Below are 19,067 nucleotides of genomic sequence, written 5' to 3'. Positions count from 1 at the left end.
TGTGTGCACGCTATCAAATAAATGAATAAAATCTTAAAAAAAAGAAAAAAGAAAAAAACGTTTGAGTCTCTCCAATGTGCCAGGCATGGGAGCAAAGAAGGGGGTCAGCCTTAACCAGTTTCTGTCAAAATTTGAAGTGTCCCTATCATTTGACCTGACAAGGGACTCACACATAAGCACATGGATGCTCCCTAGAGTCCTGCTGCAACAACCCAAACCTGGAAATGACCTCAAAGTCCATCATGAAATACCCTGTGCAGACGCACACTAGAGAACACTAGGCAGCTATTCAGAAGACAGTCAGCCGGTGCACCCGTAGGCATGGGCACAGAAGGGGGTCCTTGATGTATATGAACTCTAAGTGAAAACCAGCATGTCATGGACCAGACTGCATCATATAATGCCATCTTTGTTAACAACAGACAAAATCGGGGCGCCTCGGTGGCTCAGTCGGTTAGGCATCTGACTCTTGGTTTCAGCTCAGATCATGATCTCGGGGTCCTGGGATCGAGCTCCATGTCGGGCTCTGCGCTTGGCATGGAGTCTGCTGGAGATTCTCTCTTGTTCTCTCTCCCTCTCCTGCTGCTCCTCCCCCTGTTCTCTAAAATAAAATCTTTAAAAAAGCAGACAAAAATCAATAACCCAAACCACATGGTTCCCTCTGGAAGGGAGTGGGGTTGGGTTGGAGGGTGAAGAGAAACTTTCAAATTTTATTCTATTAGATTTAACCATAAGAAATAGCCATTTTTGGAGGGGGATCCTGCCTACAGAGAATTGAATGGTGAATGAAGTATTTGGGGGTCAGGCAGGAAGGAGAATGAACCAATATACATTATTGGAATCCCTGGATCAGAAAACCAAAACAATGGAACAGAAGAGCTACCTAAAAACAAAGAAACATAAGTGGTAGAACCGGTACATGAACTCAAGTCTAGCAGCTTTGTTCTTTCTATAACGCTCCACAATGAGGGGAAAATATGGCAGAAAAGCTGATGTTGCAAAGCAACAGCAGAGGATTTTGTGAAAGGTAGAATCAAGGTTCTGAGGTGCAATCTGCCCTCCCGTGGCAGATGGGGAAACTGAGGCCCTACAACAAGGCAAATGCCTCCAGTCAGCAGACACTCCTGGACCTGTGCCTGGGTCTCTTGTCTTCCAGGCCGGGGCACTTAAAACATCCTCAGAGGAGCTGTCCCTTGGCGCCAACTTTCCCTCCACCTCCCCCTACGGCCTACTCATCACGAAGCCCCGTACCACCTACTTCTCCCAACCTCTGCCACCCGCCCCGGCCTCACCTCCACCTCCCAAAATCTAATCCTGTCACTCCCTGAGCAGAACAGGCTTGAGGCTGCTGTCCTTTGAAAGGCCTGCTTGGCCCTTGGCTAGCATCTGGAAAGTTCCACCACTCCCTGATATGAACAGCTCACGGCGCCTAGACTGTGGACACAATGGGGCTGATGTTGAATACTTGCTTTCCTTTGGGGAGTCTGGAATTCTGCAAGTGCTGGACAGAAGGGGCCCCTGTGACCAGCCCCCCGCAGAAACCGCGGGCACAGCGTCTCTCCCAGGTTTTGCAGTGGACACTGGACCCACACGGTCACCACTCGCTCCCGGAGGAACTGAGTGAGTCCTGTGTTTGAGACTGTCACCCACCATCAGGGCCCTTCTTGCCCGGCAGCCTGCCGTTGCCTGCTGAACACAGCCTGGATGGTGGAATGACCCCCCCCCGCCCCCCCCCGCCCCCCCCCCAGCAAACCTCTCCTCTGTGGGGGAGGCAGGGCGACTTCCAGCAGCAAGGTGACCTACCCCAGTGCCGCCTCCCCCCGCCAGCCCCCCGGGGATGTGTGTTCTGAGGAATGCCTATTTTTAAAATCAGGGAAGTCTTTAAATAAGCGTGGCAGCTTTTCCTTCTCTAGGGTGGGGAGGAAGTCTGAGGTTGACGAAAACAACCATCGCTGGTGGGGGACTGTTGCTTACAGGCTGAGGAACCCGACCGGGGGGCCTAGGCTCCCCCCAGAGATGCGGCAACATTTCCCTCCTCTTCCTGCGGGGTCAGGATCCCTCCTGTCTTCATGAGAGTCACCTGCCAACCCGGGGAGGCAAGAGGATGGCGAGGCTGGCTGGAGATGATGAGGGGAAAGAACATCCCATAGCAGGAGCCGTCGTGTTGACTACCCCCGCCCCCCAGCACCTGCCATTTCTGAGCTCCTTACAAAGCCCTCAGGTGACACATTGCAACACGTTGTTTGGCCTCAGGAGAAGGGGACTGAAACATTCCCATTTACAGGAGAGGCCCAACAATCTGCCCCAGGGCTCACGGCCAGGGAGAAGCAGAGCTCTGATTAGGAGGCAGGCTGCCTGGCCCAGAGCCCCCTCCTCTTGCAAGGACCCCTTTGACCACCACCCTGGCTGGGCCGGGCTCCCCGCTGCGAGGAGCTCAGCGCTGTGCAGGGAGCTCAGCCCAGTGTTACTCCATAAGAAAAACACACTTTAAACCTGCCTTTTCATACACACTGACATACGTGTGTTCTACAACCAAAGTTTCTAAGTGTGAGCCCTCTTGTGGCTTCCATTTTTATTCTATTTCATCGCTTACGACCGATAGCAGCCCACTAATGGATTTCAGGAGTCACCAATGAGCTGAGTTTGAAAGAGGCATGGGGAGGATGCACCCAGTCTACGTCCCTGGGGTCGGGAGATGACCGCCAGAGAGGACGCAGCCCTGTCCAACGTATGTGACATCAGCCATGTTAGCTGGGAAGCATAAGTCACATTATTTTATTATGAAAGCATAAAGAAAATGAAAACATAGCAAGAAAAAAAAACCCAGTTATTCAGCCAGAAACGAAGACCTGTCACCAGTGTGACCGAGTCATCCAGGCAACTCCCAGCCCCAGTGTCTTAGCAATGCTTTGGCCGGGTGGGGGGAAAAGATGGGGCGAACAGAATTCAGGATGCCCCTCTCGCCCATGGAGAGAGCAACCCGACCCAGCCACAGTCTAACCAATGCCTCTCTGCCCTGGCTGCACTTTGGAACCACCTGCAAGCTTTTAAAAAACCCAAGGCCTGGGTCCCAGGCCCCAAGATTGTGATTCAGTTGGTCTGGGGGTGGCCTGGGTGTTGGGATCTCCCATGTGCAGCCAAAGTGGAGTACCAGCACTGTAAATAAACCTGAAGCCTCCAGATGCCTCATGAGAAATGTGCAAAGGGCTACTGCGACTTCTAAGCACACTGGCTCCCAGGTTCCCCAGATGTGGCTGGTGACACGAGATCATCCGAGAGGGGGAGGAGGTCAGCTAATGGCCAAGAACCCAGCTCGGCCTCATGACCCAGCGAGCAGGCTGAGTCTTTGCTGTAGCCTGGCCCTGGCCCCGTGAGCTGTTTTTGATCCTCACAACCCGAGAGGGAGGATCATTGTTCCCATTTCACGGAAGAGGAACTCTGAGGCACAGGGAGGTGGGAAGGGCTCTCCGCAGAGCTGGCTGTGGGTAAAACAGGTCTGAAAAACTCCGCCCGTTTCTCCTACGACACCATCATTTTCCCCTCAAACACCAGGGCAGCCGGACAATTCAAAAGCTCCTAAAAGCAATTCTATTAAAACAATTTTTTAAAAAACACAACTCCACAAGGGTAAATCACTCAAAGGAACTTGTCCTTTGAATCAAGAGAGTCTCAGTTGCTACAGGTGGGACTGAGCCAATATTCCCCAGCTCTTGCCAGCAACTTGTACTGGCCTCCGTGTCACGACAAAAAGGTTCCTGTCCCCCGCCCCCGACACACAATTGCTGTCAGTGCCCTCCCCCAAAAGTGTGTCCTCTGTGCCACATCCCAATTCTGTGCTTCTGCTGTTTCTGTGCCTTTAACCCCTCCCCCCACCCCACCAGCTCCCTGGCTTCATTCAGACCCCCCTGCACAGCCCACCCCCACCCCTCCACCCCCATCCCCCACCCCCGTCCCCAGATTTACCTGCTGTCATTCACCCTAATGAGCAGACCTTTAACCTCCATCTATTTCTTTTAGCATTGTGCAAACTCGAGCAGAAGAAAAGAAATTCACGATGATCCCAGCACACCAGACTTCTCGACCGCCTGAGGTCTCTTTCTAATTATAATCAAAGACGGCAGACAATTTTGTATCTTACTTTTCCCACTAGTTACGTGCATCAGATTTATGCCTTCTTAAGGGCCAAGAAACTTCCTCAAGAAGTTAATGCTCTCACTATTGCATCTACTGATTACTCCTCATTTTTAGCACCTTTATCACCAATTTGAAGACCACATTTTCTCAGAATTTTCCTGAAATCTGAATGTCTCACGAATGACCGGTTTCAGCGTTCGGTCACATTACGTCACAATAAATGGCAGCATTATTTTCTCCATGGGACAAAATAATGGTACATCTACTATCAGTGGCGCCTGATGGGCTATGAAATATGCTGCTCGCAATTAGTTTCCTTCTTACAGGTTATTTCCTTTAAAGTGAGATGACCAGGTTTGATTATGAACATTTTCATGGTTCTGGACACACACTGTTTAATTTTTGTCCAGAACAACTGTATGGGTTGATCCAGCTGCTCACTAGGTATGAGCTGGCTTCACCACAGAATAACCAGCATTGAACATTTTGGCTTTTTTGGTTTGCCTGATTTCATAGGGAACTACAAATGAAGGAAAGTAGGAATTGTTTCCATTTGCCTTTGATTAATAATCACTGGAACTCCTGGAGTTGCTCCCTCGGGTGGCAGGCCTTGTGCGTCCAATGCCTTACCAGGAAGGGTCACAAGTCCATGGTGAGGACTGTCGACTCCACTCATGGCCGCGGACACGGAGGCTCAGGGAGGTTCGGAAACTGGTCTGAGGCCACACAGCCCACAAGGGGCGGAGGCAGGATTTGAATGCTGGCCCTGAGCTGCTCTCACCTCCGCTCACCCCCGGAGCAGGTGGTAGGCTAGCGTCTCCCAGATTGGCAGGAAGTCCGCTCCAGCACTAGGCTTCTCCGGGATGAAAGTGCAGGCTCCTCAGCTGGCCGTGGTGGTGGTGGTGGTGGTGGTGGTGGGGACGACACCCTCCACCCCCCCCACTCCCTGCTCTGTGGAGCTTTACATAAGCCTGCTTCCTGGCCTTTGTCCATGCTGTTCCCGCCTCTAGAAATGCCCTTTCCTTGGACCCCATGAGTTCAAATCCCAAGGCCCAGCTCAAAGGCTGCCTCTTCTGCAGAACCTTCCATGACCCTCTAAAGGAAAGGGGACTTCCTCCTCCTAACTTCAGTCCCAGATTCTACATACACGCCACTGCCATTGTCGCCCCAGATTCTGGGTACTTCACTCACAAATCCCTGCCCACCCCCACCAGTGCCGGAGCCATGCCCCTGCTCCCTCCCCTCCTTGCCGGCCCTCCATGTCCTTGCTGGCCCTCCATGTCCTTGCTGGTATTTTTACCCACTTCCACAGGACACCAGAGAAACTTTTCCAAGTTCAGGCCTTATGGGTCTCTGCTCTGCCTGCCCACTGTTCTTAGCACCACCCCCAGAACATTCCGCGTCCCCTGAGCTCTGCCTGGCCTTGTCTCTCCAGACTTAGCACCTCCTGGCCCCCCATCACATTGCTCCACCCTGGCCTCCTTCAGGCCTCGCTTCTACCTGCCTTCTGGCCTCTGCATAGGCCGCTTCCTCTGCCAAGACACCCTCTCCGTCTCCCCCCCTCCACCCCCCCGTACCTGGTTCCCTGCTCCGGCCCTCCAGGTGTCAGGTCTGGAGGCCCTTCTGATCTCAATGGCCCCAGTGAGGGGCCCACATGAACCATGGCCTCTCTTTTAAGGCTCTGCCCATGTGCACCTTCATACATTCCGTTTAGGGACTTGACAGGGGTCTGTCGCTCAGCCAGAGGAAGCCATAGGCAGGCAGGGACCAGTGCTTTGCTGCTACAGCCTGACAACAGTGGTTGGTGCCAGGACACAGCTGGTGTTGATAAACATTTGTTAGGTGCATGAATGACGGAGGGAAGAAATCCTTCCCAGCAAGCCCCTGTGATCCCCATTCCCTGCTCCCTTCCTGCCAGAGGTGAACTCTTCGCCCTGGAGACCTATCCTGTCTTTGGGATAGACTGTGTTTGAGAAGCATACAAGGCACAATCACTAGTCAGTAATTAGGGCATGGAAGCCAGGCAGCATGGGTCTGAACCTCTCACCAGCTGTGTGACCTTGGGCAAATTGCTAAACCTTGCTGTGCTTCAATTTCCCTAGCTGTAAGAGGGGGAAAGAAATAATAGTACTTTTAATGCACAGGGTTGCTGTGAGGGCTAAAAAACCAAATACATCGAAAGCCCTGAGCACATGCCTGGCACAGAGTGAGTGCTCAATAGATGGTCTTTATGTTATTATTGCTACTGCTTGGCCACCATATTTCATTTAATTCAAAGACGAACATTCTCTCCAGATTCAACATTTCTGAAATCAGAACTGGTAGCATCTAGCATGGGCCATTTTCCCCTGCCACAACTGTAAACAGCCCTAAAATCAAAGTGACTCTTACAAAGAAAGGGGCATCATTATCATCCCATGACCCTGCTTCTTGGACCTGCCCTGATCACCCTGCTGCTACCCTGAGCCTCCAGCTCTACCTGCCAGGACCCCGGAACCTCCCAGGGAACAGCAGAAATGGAAGCCAGCATTTCCTTTCTACCTTGTTCTCACCCTTCACAACAGATGTTCCCCCAAGCCCAACAAACCTGCACCCCAGATATCAAGGACAGAGTTTAACAGTTCTGCTTGGGATGATTGCATGATACAAGAGGCAAAGCATTTGCTCTGGAGTCAGGCCAGGGTGAAATCCTATTTCTGCCACTTTCTACCTGTGTGATCTTGAGCAAGTGTCTTTATCTGTAAAATGGGCAGTAGGGAAAAGCAACTTATGGACTATCAGCCTAGCAGTTTGAGACCACGGTCTCCTCAACTCTTCCTGACAAGGCTTCAGGAACAAGGATAATTTTCTCTCCCTCTTCCAGATAAGGAGACGGAGGTCTCAGCGAGGTGAAGGTCAGGGCCTCGTGACACATGGTTATTAAAATGCAGAGGTGGGATTTGAAGGATCTGATTCAGATTATTAGGCTATCTTGAGGTCTGTGAATTCCTGCTATAGTTTTCACCTTTGTGACTAAACACTTTGGTAGGGCAGAAACAGCCCAAACAGGTGTTTTCCCTTTATCCTGTTTGAAACACCAAACAGAATTGTCTTCAAGCCTGGGAAGGTCCTTTAACGCTGCTGGTCCACCAGAATTAATTTACCTTTTCATCCCAGGTGGCCATTTTCCTGTCCTCTCTGGATCTGAAAAATAAGAAAACATTTGTCTAGATCTGACATCCTGCTATCATTTATCTTAGTATGTGCTTTGCAACACTTTGTTACCAATTATTTTTAACTTGCTTACATTAACAGTGTCTGAAAATAGCATAAAGCTCAAAGTGTATGCAGAAGGATGCACACCCTTGGTATATATCCAAAAGAATTGAAAACAGGCACTCAAATACATATACACAAATACTCATAGCCAAAAGGTGGAAATAACCCGAGTGTCCATTAGGGGGATGAATGTATAAATAAAAGATGTTCTATCCATACAATGGAATGTCATCCAGCCATAAAAAGAAACGAAGTCCTGATCCGTGCCAGAGCATGAATGAACCCCTAAAACATGACACTAAATCAAAGAAGCCACATAAAAACTTCACATATTACATGATTCCACTGATACGTAATACCCAGAATATGCAAATCCCCAGATACAGAAAGTGGATTGGTGGTTGCCAGGGGCTGGGAGTTGGCGGGTAGGGAGTGACTGCTTAATGGATGCAGGGTTTCCTTTTGGTTTGATGTAAATGTTCTGGAACTGGATAGAAGTGGTGGTTATGTGACATTGGGAATGCACTAAATGCCACTAAACTGTTCACTAAATGTTCACGGGGTTGTAAAATGGTTAATTTCATGTTATGTGAATTTCACTCGTTTAAACTTAAAAAAAAAAAAAGACACATAGACATACATTACAGTGTTGGGAATGCTCTGGAAAGCAGCAAAGTATCTATATGTCCACCAGTGTGGGTCTGGTTAAGTCAGTTTAGGTATATCTGAGCAGTGAGAAACTCTAGTGTTGTTAAATCTTCGTATGTGGATGAGGAAGGAGGTGAACAACATAGTAAAACAAAGAAAAATTCACCTTGCAGCATAATATATACAATATGACCCCCATCTATGTGAAAAATTACATATGCATTTTAATTTTTTTTTAGGATTTTTTTTTTTTAAATTTATTTGACAGACAGCGAGAGCAGGAACACAAGCAGGGGGAGTGGGAGAGGGAGAAGCAGGCTTCCCGCGGAGCAGGGAGCCCGATGCGGGGCTCGATCCCAGGACCCTGGGACCACGACCTGAGCCGAAGGCAGATACTTAACGACTGAGCCACCCAGGCGCCCCTACATATGCATTTTTAAAAATAAGTCTGTAAGGATATAGCCAAACTCTTTACAGTGATTACTGCTGGACAAAAAGGGAGTGATCTGGGGGGCTGATTTCTGTAGGTATTTTCCTTCACTTCTGGAAGGTCTGACCTTTTACAATGAGTATGTGTTACTTCTTAAAATTTAATTTTAATGTAGGTGACATAGGCATGTACTAAAAAACTGAAACAATTAAAAAAGATATACTATGACTAGTAAGCCTCCTTTCTACCCATTCTTCCCAGAAGCAGCCACTCTTACCAGTTTCCTATTTGGCCTTCGGGGTATCCTATGCCTTCGCAAGCACATCCATATTTACTCCCTTTCTCTCTTTTAAACTTCAACAAATGTGAGTCCACACACTCTGCTCTGAACCTTGCTTACTTCCCTTTAGGGTGTGGTGGGCTCCATAATGACCCCCCCCAAAGGTGCACCTGCCCTAATCCCCAGAACCCACGAATATGTCACTTTACATGGCAAAAGGGACTTTGCAGATGAAATTCGATGAAAGAGCCCAAGATGGGGATTATCCAGGTGGGCCCAATGTAATCAGAAGGGTCTTTATGAGTAGAGCAGGAGAATCAGATTAGCAATAATCGCGCCTCGGATAAACCTCATTGGCTACGATACTGCCACTGCGCAAAGCTGAGCAGGAGAATCAGAGACAGAAGGATATGTGAGTACAGAAGCAGAAGTTGTAGGGAAGGGATTACAATCCAAGGAATGTGGACAGCCTCTAAAAGTTGGAATGGAAACAGGTTCTCCCCTAGAGCCTCCAAAAGGAACGCAGCCCTGCGAACACCTCAGTGTTGGCCCACCGAAATGGATTTTGGATGTCTGATCCCCAGCACTGTAAGGTAACAAATTTATGTTGATTTAAGCCATCCAATTTGTGGTAATTTGTTATAGCAGCCATCAGAGACTAATACAGTATTTCCGATTGTTCTGGATCAGTGTGTGCTAGATCAAATGCACTCCTTGGAATGACTCCACAAGGTTTCCCTGTAGGAATGTGTGTAGTCCCGCTAGTGATCAGAATTTAGATTATTTCCCAAACTTTTGCTGCCCCAATGAGTAACCGTACACACCATTTGCTTTTATAATTTAAGAAAAAATTATCATTTTGAAAAAATTATTCACAAAGACTTAAAAAAGTTCTTTTTCTCCTCAGTACCATGCTGCGGGCACAAGGGACTCTCAAAGGGTTTCTTGCTGGTTGATTGGCAGAACAGCTTCTGCAACCAGCAGAGTTCAGCTCAGTGTGTTCCTGTTCTAGCCCCTGGGGGCCCTCACCCTGCTCTCATGAGACAGTCTCAAGTGGAACCTTTAGCACAAGCAAAGGTGAAGGGAGCAATTAAGGTGCCCTGGAGATTTCCTTCCACAAGACAGGAAATAGAATGAGCATATTTATAGAAAAACGCCCAGCTTCACTAATTCAAGCAACAGAAAATTAAAAGATACATACATGACCTTTCCATTAAACTAGACAAAAGTGTTAAAACTCAGTGCTTGTGAGGCTGTAGGGAAACTTGCACACACTGCCAGGCATTGTTTTTCTTCAACAGCCTTCGGGTGCTAGGTGGCAAGTGCCTTCAAAACAATCATACTCTTGACTTGAACACATCAGTTTGGGAACTGTTATCTCAAATCATTTCGTAGCAAATTACAGGTACAATGTGGACAAGCTAATTTGGATATGATGGCTAGAACCTGGAAAGACCCCATAAGCCCCACTTTAGAGAACAGTTGAGGAAGGCAGTGGGGCTGTTAGAAGGAATGACAATTCTGAGGTCTATGTAGAAATACAGAAAGCAGGCTGTTAAACAATGACAAGTAGAACCCTGATGGTTGTGTACACCACTGGCAACTGTAAAACATAACTGAAACATTTACTACGTGCCAGGCACTGTGCTGCGTTCTGAGGGAACCCGAAGTAACGAAGAAAGAGGTCAGAACCCTGCTAGATGGATAGTTTAGCTGGGTAGACAAACAAGGAACGTAAGTAAGGTAACATCCCCCGAGCCTAAGCATGGGAAGAAAGAGAAAGAGTCATGCAGTAAGAGAGCAGGCGAGTGTGGGTCCTGTGGGTGTAGTGGTCAGGGAAGACTCCAGAAGGCAACTTGAACAGTGGTCCCTGAAATGCAAAGAGGTAAGTCACAAGAAGATGGCCGGGAAGAGCATTCTCTGGAGAAGGAAGACCATGTGCACAGGCCCTAAGAGGGCAACTCCCCTCCCTGAAACCTCAGCAAGTCCAAGGAAGAAAGAGGTCAGTGTGTCTGCAGGGAACATGTAGTGTGAGAATGGTGGCAGGAGACAAGAGTCTGATCTCATAGAGGGCTTGGGAGGCAATGCTGAAGATCTAGGGGTCAAGGGTGGTGGCAGGGAGGCCAAGAGGAGGCAAAAGATGATGGGGATGCAGAGGAATGGCCAGATGCAGAACATGCGGAGGAGTAGAAGCTGCTGTGGGCTTAGATGTGGGGGATGAGAGGAGGAGCAGGTCTTGGGGCTGTAAGAGTGTGGGCTTCCTCCTTCTTGCTTAAACCAGTGATTGCGGAGGGCTTGGGGACTGCAGAGTGGTTCTGGAATTGTGCGAGCCTCAGCCCAAAGATTTTCAAAACTCTGCTCCTACTAATCTTTCCCCCAGGGACTCAAGAGTGTGAGAAGTTGCTGCTGCCACATTTGGTCTTACTCAAGAAGCTTCCAGCTGCTGGTGGGGCTGTCCGGAAATACTGCAGATCTCAGATAGCCCTGACGGACCTGAGGTTAAAAGTGTTTGGGACAAAGGAGTGCTTTCAGAGGGGCTGGAAGGAGCTGGGGGTGTGGGTGGGGCAGAGCTCCGTAGTAACCTTGGGCCAGGGGCTGGGCTCAGCCTTTATACCAAGCATCTCACTTCATCTCAGCAATGCTGTGAGCTAAGTACCATGCTTAACCCCATGGGACAGTTAAGGGAACGGAGGTATGGAGAGGTGAAGTCCTATGGCTAAGCCCACAAAAGCCCCTGCACCCAGCAGAGGTGCTGCCTAGAGATCTGTAAGTTCCTGTGGGGTGGCTGCACCTCTGTGTCATGGAGTTTCAACTGTCCCCAACCCACCATTCTCATTCCTCAGCACACCTTGCCCCAAGATGTGTTTATTTTTTATTTTTATTATTTTTTTAAGATTTTATTTATCTATTTGACAGAGAGACACAGCGAGAGAGGGAACACAACCAGGGGGAGCAGGAGAGGGAGAAGCAGGCTTCCCGCGGAGCAGGGAGCCCGATGCGGAGCTCCATCCCAGAAGCCCGGGACCATACCCTGAGCCAAAGGCAGACGCGCCCCCCCAGGTGAAGGATTTGCTGCCCTTGAGGTTAAGCCACCTCCTGGGATACCCAGTACTACCTCTATCCTCACTGCTCCCCCTGCAGTCTCCCCGGGGGGGGGGCAGGGATGATGAATAAAAGGTTTTAGGGGTTCACACAGACCTGGGTGTAAGTTCTGGCTCTGCCTCCTTTGGCTAGGTGACCCAAGGCAAGTGGCTTGGCCCGAGATTTGGTTTCTTCACCTGTAAGAGGGAGACAAGGATGGTACTTACCTCACCTGTTGCTGCGCTCAGCGGGTGATGAAGGCACCTGTCTCCAGGTTAAGCCCGCCATACAAATGCTTCTCAACGCTCCCGTTTTCAAGGGGAGGTAACTGAGGCCAAGAGGGGCTTCCCTCCAAGACCCGTGGCACGCGGTCTCCTGTCCTGCTCCTGCACCTGACTCTAGTACGCCCTGCACAGGGCAGGGGGTCCCCGGGGAGGGGGGCAGTCCGCCCGCGCTGGCGGGGCTGTTAGACGCTGGAACAGAGGGCAACGGGGGGCGGCGGCGGAGGGCCCGAGGCGGGGGTGAGGGTCCGCTCCCGGGAGGGCTCGGGATAGGGGCGGCGCGCCAACAGCCGGGGAGCACTTACCCTGCACCCCTCCCGCCGGCGGCCACCGCAGCAACTCCGAGCTCGGCGCCCGCCCCGCCCGCCCCTTCCTCCCTGCCCCTCCGCCCCCCCGGCCGCCCCGCCCCCCCGGCCGCCCCGCCCCCCCGGCCGCCCTCTAACCCTGCGAGTGCTACGGTCCCGGACTCTTGCCTGTCTCAGCGCCCTTGCCCTGGCCTGTCTGTGTCCCTGTTGGTCTCTGGCTGGCCTCCTCCCCCGCCCCCCTCCCGCTCCGCAGGCCCGGGGCCTGGCCTGGGCCTCCTGGGCTCCGGCAGATGGACAAAGGTCCCGCCCGTGGGAGCCAATCGCGAATCACGAGAATCCTGGCCCCGGCTAGCCCGAGGGAAGGGGTGGGAGGAGGAAACCACTTCCTTCCTCCTGCGGGACGGAGTGGGGCGGATCCACTCCCCTCCCCACCACAAACACGCTCGGGGAAGCTGGGCCTGATGTCCGGCGGCACCCGGTCCTGTTTGTTCGCTTAGGGGTGGCTCTGAGTGGCTTTGCTTGTCCTCTGCACTGTATCTGCCGTGCAGAGGTTGGAGAGCGGGCAGAATGTCCTAAAGCGATGGCCAACCTTGAAGCCCGCAGGCCACCCTGGAATGGGGGGAGGAGGTCTCTGAGCTAGAGGAACGAGCCTTCCTGCCTTGAGGCTGAGCCCCCTTGCTCAGGCTGACTCCTCCTCTCCTTCCAGGCCCAGCTTCACCGTCCCTCTCCTCCTGGGGCTTCCCCAGCACTCCGCTCATGCTTCATTTCTGGCACTGTCCTGGAATCCGTTTCCGTTAGCCTCTGTCTTCCAAAAAGACCATTTGTCCCAAACCTCAGGGTGGAGGCCCTCTCCTACGCATCTCCCTGCTTCTGGTTTAGTTGGGGGGCAGGAGGAGTCTCAATCCTGCGGGTTGTCTCAGTTCCCTATTGCTGCTCTAACAGGTTACCACAAACCCAGTGGCTTAACACACAAATTTGTTATCTTAGGGCTCTGGAGGTCAATAGTCTAAATGGTCTTAATAGGGCTAAAATCAAGGTGTTGGCAGGGCTTTGTTCCTTCTGGAGGCTCCGGGGGGGGGGGGGGGGGCGGATCCTTGCCTTTTGGAGCTGCCAGAGGTGGCCTGCATTCCTCAGCGGCTGGTGGCTTCCCTCTCACCTCTGCTTTCATCTCTAGATCTGACCCTTCTCCCTCCCTCCTGAAAAGACCTTTGCGATGACATTGCACCCACCTGGATAACCATCTCCACAGCCTTGACTTCATTACACCCACAAAGTCCCTTTCGCCAGGTATGGTAGCATGTTCACAGGTCCTGGGGGGTAGGATGGGGACATCTCTGGGGGGCCTATTGTCTGCCTATCACAGCGGTAACGTTTCCATTGGCTTCCACCAAGTCGGCTTTTCCCAATCCTGCCCCTCCCCCCTCCTGTAGGGCAGTAGGCTTTCTTAAAACATCTCAGCCTGGGGGAGCCTGGGTGGCTAAGTTGGTTGTGCACTGGACTCTTGATTTTGGCTCAGGTCACGATCTCAGGGTCCTGGGATCAAGCCCCATCTGTGTCTGGCTCTGTGCTCAGCGGGGAGTCTGCTAGAGGATTCTCTCTCTCCCTCTCCCCACCCCCCACGCTCGCTCTCCCTCTCTTAAAAAAAAAAAAATCTCTGTCTCATCTGACTTCTCAGTCACATTTTGTTATTGCAACATTCCTATTCCAGTCCTTAAGCCATAGTCTGATCCATTTTATTTTTTTTTTTAAATATTTATTCATTTGAGGGTGGGGGGAAGAGCAGAGGGCGAGAGGATCTCAGGCAGACTCTCAGTCTCACAACGCTGAGATCATGACCCGAGCAGACTTCGCCACCCAGGCACCCCTAAGTCTGGTCCATTTTAAATGTCAATCTTATATTTGACTAAAAATATCCCTCCTCTACCAGTGTCAGCTGGACAGAGTGGAGAGGATGTGTGCACTGGTCTGGTCTCTGCATCCACTCCCTCAGGAGTGGGAAGAGGTGGAGAGAACGGGTATCAGGTATCTCCTCCCCTAACTGCCCACCCTAAAGCTGCAACGCTCTTTCCCTTGGCTTTAACAATTGCTCCTGCCTGTAGTTACCAGCTTAGGGCAGACAGGTGGTGGCCTCAACAGGCCCTAAGAGGGCAAGGCTCAAACCGTGCCCCTGGCCTGATCTTTTGGCGGACCCCTGCTGGAGGCATCGCTCATCATCCTTTCCGTGTGCTGCCTCCTTGCCCCGCCCTGCCGCGGTCCTGGGGCAGCCCGCACCTGCCAACCTTACTGGTGCCCTGGAGACTGGGACCACCAGCAGGGACGTAGTTCCATACTTTTGAGGAATCAGGATCCTAAGAGAGCAGGTTAGCAAGTAGGGAGAATTTAGTGATGTTCTCAATATTTCTGTCCACAGAATGCCTCTACTGCTCGGTCTTCTCAGTTGGACAGGAAAAGATCTCAATTTTGTCACATCTGGCACATAGTAGGTGCTTTACATCTCTACTGAATAAATTAGTAAGTGAATATGGAGGGTAATAAGATAAGGGTGCCCACAATCACTGCTTCTGTTCAACATTGTACAGAAGACCCCAGCTAATGTGGTGAGACAAGAAAGGAAGTGAGAAGGACAAAGACTAAAAAGAGAAAATCTCTCATCTGCAGTCTATGTGATTATCTGCCTAGAAGATCCAAGAGACTCAAAGGGTCATGTTGGATGCCTGCTGTGTGGTAGGCAGGCCCTTTCCAGACACTTAATAGAAGATGAAGGAGCAGCGCCGTTCTCAGAGAGCTCCCCTGTGAGTTGGGGAGGCAAGGCTCAGGCATGTTTCTCTATGGTCCAGAGAGTCTAAGGCTGGTCATTTAGGATGGGAAAAATTACTTTATTTTCACTAACTGAAATTGAGCATTTCCTTCCATGATGAATGCAGGTAACAGCCCATACTTGTATTAGCAGGACCCATGGCTTTGTCATCAATCGAGATCACAGATGTCTTCAGATCACAAGACAGTTATTGCAGATACTTTAAAATATAGCTTATACTCACCTCTGCTTCGAAATTACTGTAGTTACTAAACCAGCCGTTAGCTCTCATATATTTATGACAATTTAAAAAATAATTCAGTAACTGCATTTCAAGATAATGGGTCTTTTGTAATGCAAGGCATTCTATATTATACATTTAAAAACATTCCCCCGGAGAAGAAGACCCATGTTATAAAAAAGGAGTAGGAACTCCCGCTTTAGAGGAAGGCCTTGTTCTCTGGTTTGAGAAATGCCAACGCAGTCCCCTTGCACAAGGGAGTCCCTGCCCCCCACTGCACCTTTCTTATCAAGCAGTAAGCCCAGCTTGCTCAAGGACAAGTCCGTCACCGTCCCAGGAGCTTTCTGGGTGCCCGCCTTTTGATGTTCATGGAGCATTCTGAGGAAGGTCATGGCATGGCCCCTGGCTCTGGTCTGCTTGTGGCCCAGGAGAGCTGGCACTGGGCCAGGGCATGGGCTCATTCTGGCTTGACCCAGCGGAAGAGACGGGGCTGCCTCTGCTGGTTTTGGTTCCTCCGAGCCCGTGTTTTCAGCTGTGACAGTTGACCGCTTCCCTTTCTAGGGCGATGAGAGGTCCTGGCTCTAGGAGAATGCGAGGAAGCAGAAAGGAAGGGAGAGAAGTCCGTGAGATTTCAGCCGGGGCCCTGTTTGGATTTTCGAGTTATATCTGCCATCTGGGTCCAGAGGCTGCTTCGCCAGAAGATGTGATTCATCTAGAGCTGGTGACAGCCACACAAGGCTGGCAAACCTGTATGTGATCACGTAGCTACGTTAAAAGGTCATGGCTAACTCTGACCCCCTTCTCTGATATTCGGTTCAAGCTTCTGCTTCGTACATATATGGTTCAGAATCATGTGGAGAAGTAGAAAGAACAGAAGAGTTGGCATCAAAGAGACCTGGGTGTCAATCCTGCCTCCATCCCTTCCCTTGCTAGCTGGGTGATCTTTCATTAATTGAGCAAATAGCGTCTGAGTGCCAACTGTGTGCTGGGCACTGAGAACACAGAGGTGAATGAGACAGACAGAGCCCACCTCCTCTCATGGAACTTACTCTCTGTAGGGAAGCACACAAACACCCAATGGTGGTATTATGAAAGAATTAACCAGGGGGTTATGGCAAGAATTAACAGTGGTGGGGAGAGAGAGGAGGTCCCACTGAGGTAGGATGGTTGGGGAAGGCCTCTCTGTGGCATTTAAATTAACACTGAAAACTGAGGTAGAGCCAATCATGAAGGGAGGGGAAAGCCTTCTAAGCAGTGGGAACAGTATGTGCAAAGGGCCTGAGGTGGGAAAGAGCCTGGCTTAGTGAAAAACCAAAAGGAGGCCAGAATTATCCCAACATGGTAGGAGGGGCAGAGTGGTGAGAAGTAGGTCAGAGAGGAGAGCAGGGGCCAACAGGAAGCACTGGAGTTCATGTGAAGTGCAAGAAGCCATGGGAATTTTAAGCAGGGGAGGGACACAGTTTGATTTTTAAATTATTGTGGTAAAATACACATAACCATTATGAAGTACACTGTCAGTGGCATTCGGTACATTCACAATGTTGGACAGTGCTCACCACTACTCAGTTCCAGAACTTTTCTGTTATCTCAGAAGGATACCTGGTACCCATTAAAGAGTTGGTCTCCATCCCCACTCCCCTCCAGCCCAAAGTTCCCACTGACCTTTCTGTCTCTTTGGATTTGTCTGTTCTGGACCTTTCTATATACAGAGTCATACAGTACGTGGCCTTTTGCGACTGGCTTCTTTCACTCAGCATGTTTTTGAGGTTCCTTCATGTTGTGGCGTGGATCAGTACTTCATTCCTGTTATGGCTGAATATTCCGTTGTGTGGGAGTGCCATAGTTTGCTTACTCTTTCATCCATTGATACAGTTTGCTTTTCCTGAGGTAACTCTGGTGGCTGGCTCTGGAGTAGATCTCGGGGAAGGCAGAAGTGGGAGTGCAGGCCAGATAATGGCTGGAACTAGTGTGCTGGGAGGAGGAATGGAAAAATGGGCACAGATTCGGGAGGTAGAACAGATGCCGGATACGTGACTGACCGGGACCACGTGTGGATTGGACGTGGAGGGGGAGGCGCCCGAGTGTGCAGGGCCCAGGTGTTCGCTGGGACGGAAAATCTGGGAAGGGTCAACCCAGCTGTTTGTGATCACATTTGAACTGTCGAAGTGGAGGGGTCACGTGGGCAGTAGGATTTGAGTCTGGAACTTGGCAGAGGGATTTGGGGTGTGATGTTGTGATAGAAGAAATATTTTGGTCTTCGTCCATGGCTCCTGACCAGAGCGCCTAAAACCCTTGTAATTTCCTAAGTGATAAGAGTACTAGGAGCAACTTGTAGTTGTTTTTTGTCCTCAGCTCCTGAAAAGCCTCCAGAGTGATAAAGATGAAAGGAGCATCCGTTGTTATTCATAACAAGCCCCTTTCCAACACACCTGAGTGTATGTGAATGAGGTGACTTTTGGAAAGAATAGGGGGCTGGCTGCCAGGGTCTGGAACTTTCAGTCCCACTCTACCTTGCCTTCCTTCCACCCCCGCCCAGCCTCTGGGGGAGGGGAGAGGGGCTGGAGGCTGCCTGAGTCACTGGTGGCCAGGGATTGAATCGACTGTGCGTGCACAGTGGAGTCTCCAGTCAGAACTCTAAGCGGAAGAGTTGAGTTTCCTGACAGGCGAACAGGTGGAGGTGCTGGGAAGTTGATAAGCTTGGAGAGGGCCTGGAAGCTCTGCACACCACCCCCCAATACCTTGCCCTGTGCATCACTTCCATCTGTCTGTTTGTGTGTTGGGTCCTAGAATAAATCCTTACTTGTAAGTAAACTGTTTTCCTGAGTTCTGTGAGCCATCCTAGCAAGTTATCGAACCCGAGGAGGGGTCATAGGAACCTCTGATTTATAAGAGGCCCAGGTGAAAACCTGGACTTTCAAATGGTGTCTGAAGTGGTGTGTGTGGGGGGGTGTTGCAGGGTCTTGTGGGACAGCACTTAACCTGTGGGGTTTGCACTAACTCCAGGCAGTTAGTGCTGGAACTCCTGGGTGTGGAAAACCCACACGTTTGTTGAAACAAAAGTAAATATGGAATGTGGAGAGACACATGGGGTTTTTCTTTGAGGGGGTCATCAGCACAGAGCTAGTGCTGAAAACCCTGAGCCAGGTTGACCCTGGGGTGTGGTGTGGACAAAGGGCCCAGTGCTGAGCTAGAGGTTGAGCAGGTGAGGGGGAGCCTGCAGAGGGACCACAAAGGGTAACCGGAGGAAGAAGGAAAAGCCAAAGGCGTGTGGGTCCTGGAGGCCAGGAGGCCAGTGGTCCAGAAAGACAGAAATGTGAGCGTGTCAGAAGCTGAGGGGAGTGGGCCGACAGGGAGGGACAGTGCAGAGAAGGGGGCACATGGAGAAGAGACACAGGAACCACCGGGAACAGTGGCTGTTCACGAAAGGGGGCCGAGAGAGGGGACCACAGTGGGAGGTCTGGCAGGGCCCACACAGAGCCCCTAGCCTAGATGGTCCCTAGAATAGAAGAATGTCGGGCTAAGGTGTGCCGAGCATCTTGTCCCCACTCCATGGAGAAGATAGAGTCTCTGAAGGTTAAGTACAAGGCCACGCAGCTGCTGAGCGGCCGAGCT

General features: G+C 50.8%; 1 protein-coding gene, 1 long non-coding RNA gene and 1 pseudogene across 7 annotated transcripts in view; 1 reads left to right on the top strand and 2 right to left on the bottom strand.

Annotated features, from left to right (window-relative positions):
• The window catches only part of HVCN1 (hydrogen voltage gated channel 1), a 34,599-nt gene extending 21,846 nt beyond the window's left edge, over positions 1-12,753 (bottom strand). For 2 of the 5 annotated variants that reach the window (XM_028116629.2, XM_028116631.2), the window contains exons 1-3: positions 12,418-12,479; positions 11,949-12,028; positions 7,278-7,317 (exon numbers count right to left, since the gene is read on the bottom strand). Coding sequence is in view for 2 of the 5 variants with exons in the window: in XM_028116631.2 (XP_027972432.1) it covers positions 7,278-7,298 (21 nt within the window). In the remaining 3 variants the exon portion in view is untranslated. Of the gene's footprint in view, positions 1-7,277; positions 7,318-11,948; positions 12,029-12,058; positions 12,336-12,417; positions 12,480-12,555 lie in introns of those variants that run through there. The other 3 variants (XM_028116630.2, XM_088019474.1, XM_028116632.2) reach the window with 3 other exon arrangements.
• LOC114219222 (U4 spliceosomal RNA) lies at positions 9,071-9,133 on the bottom strand (annotated as a pseudogene).
• Positions 12,754-13,510: 757 nt separating the features above from the next.
• On the top strand, positions 13,511-18,391 carry LOC114219140 (uncharacterized). 2 transcript variants are annotated; one of them, XR_015766961.1, is made up of 4 exons: positions 13,511-13,704; positions 14,345-14,439; positions 14,828-14,896; positions 14,997-18,391. It is a non-coding gene; the product is annotated as an uncharacterized LOC114219140 (long non-coding RNA). The 2 variants fall into 2 exon arrangements; XR_003611330.2 differs by having other exon boundaries at positions 14,828-18,391.
• The last annotated feature ends 676 nt before the right edge of the window (positions 18,392-19,067 follow it).

Source organism: Eumetopias jubatus, unplaced genomic scaffold (genome assembly GCF_037043125.1).
Source record: "Eumetopias jubatus isolate StellerSeaLion01/CBP00866 unplaced genomic scaffold, mEumJub1_p1.0 scaffold_16, whole genome shotgun sequence".
Lineage (NCBI taxonomy): Eukaryota > Metazoa > Chordata > Mammalia > Carnivora > Otariidae > Eumetopias > Eumetopias jubatus.
This window is presented reverse-complemented; position numbering and strand designations above follow the sequence as displayed.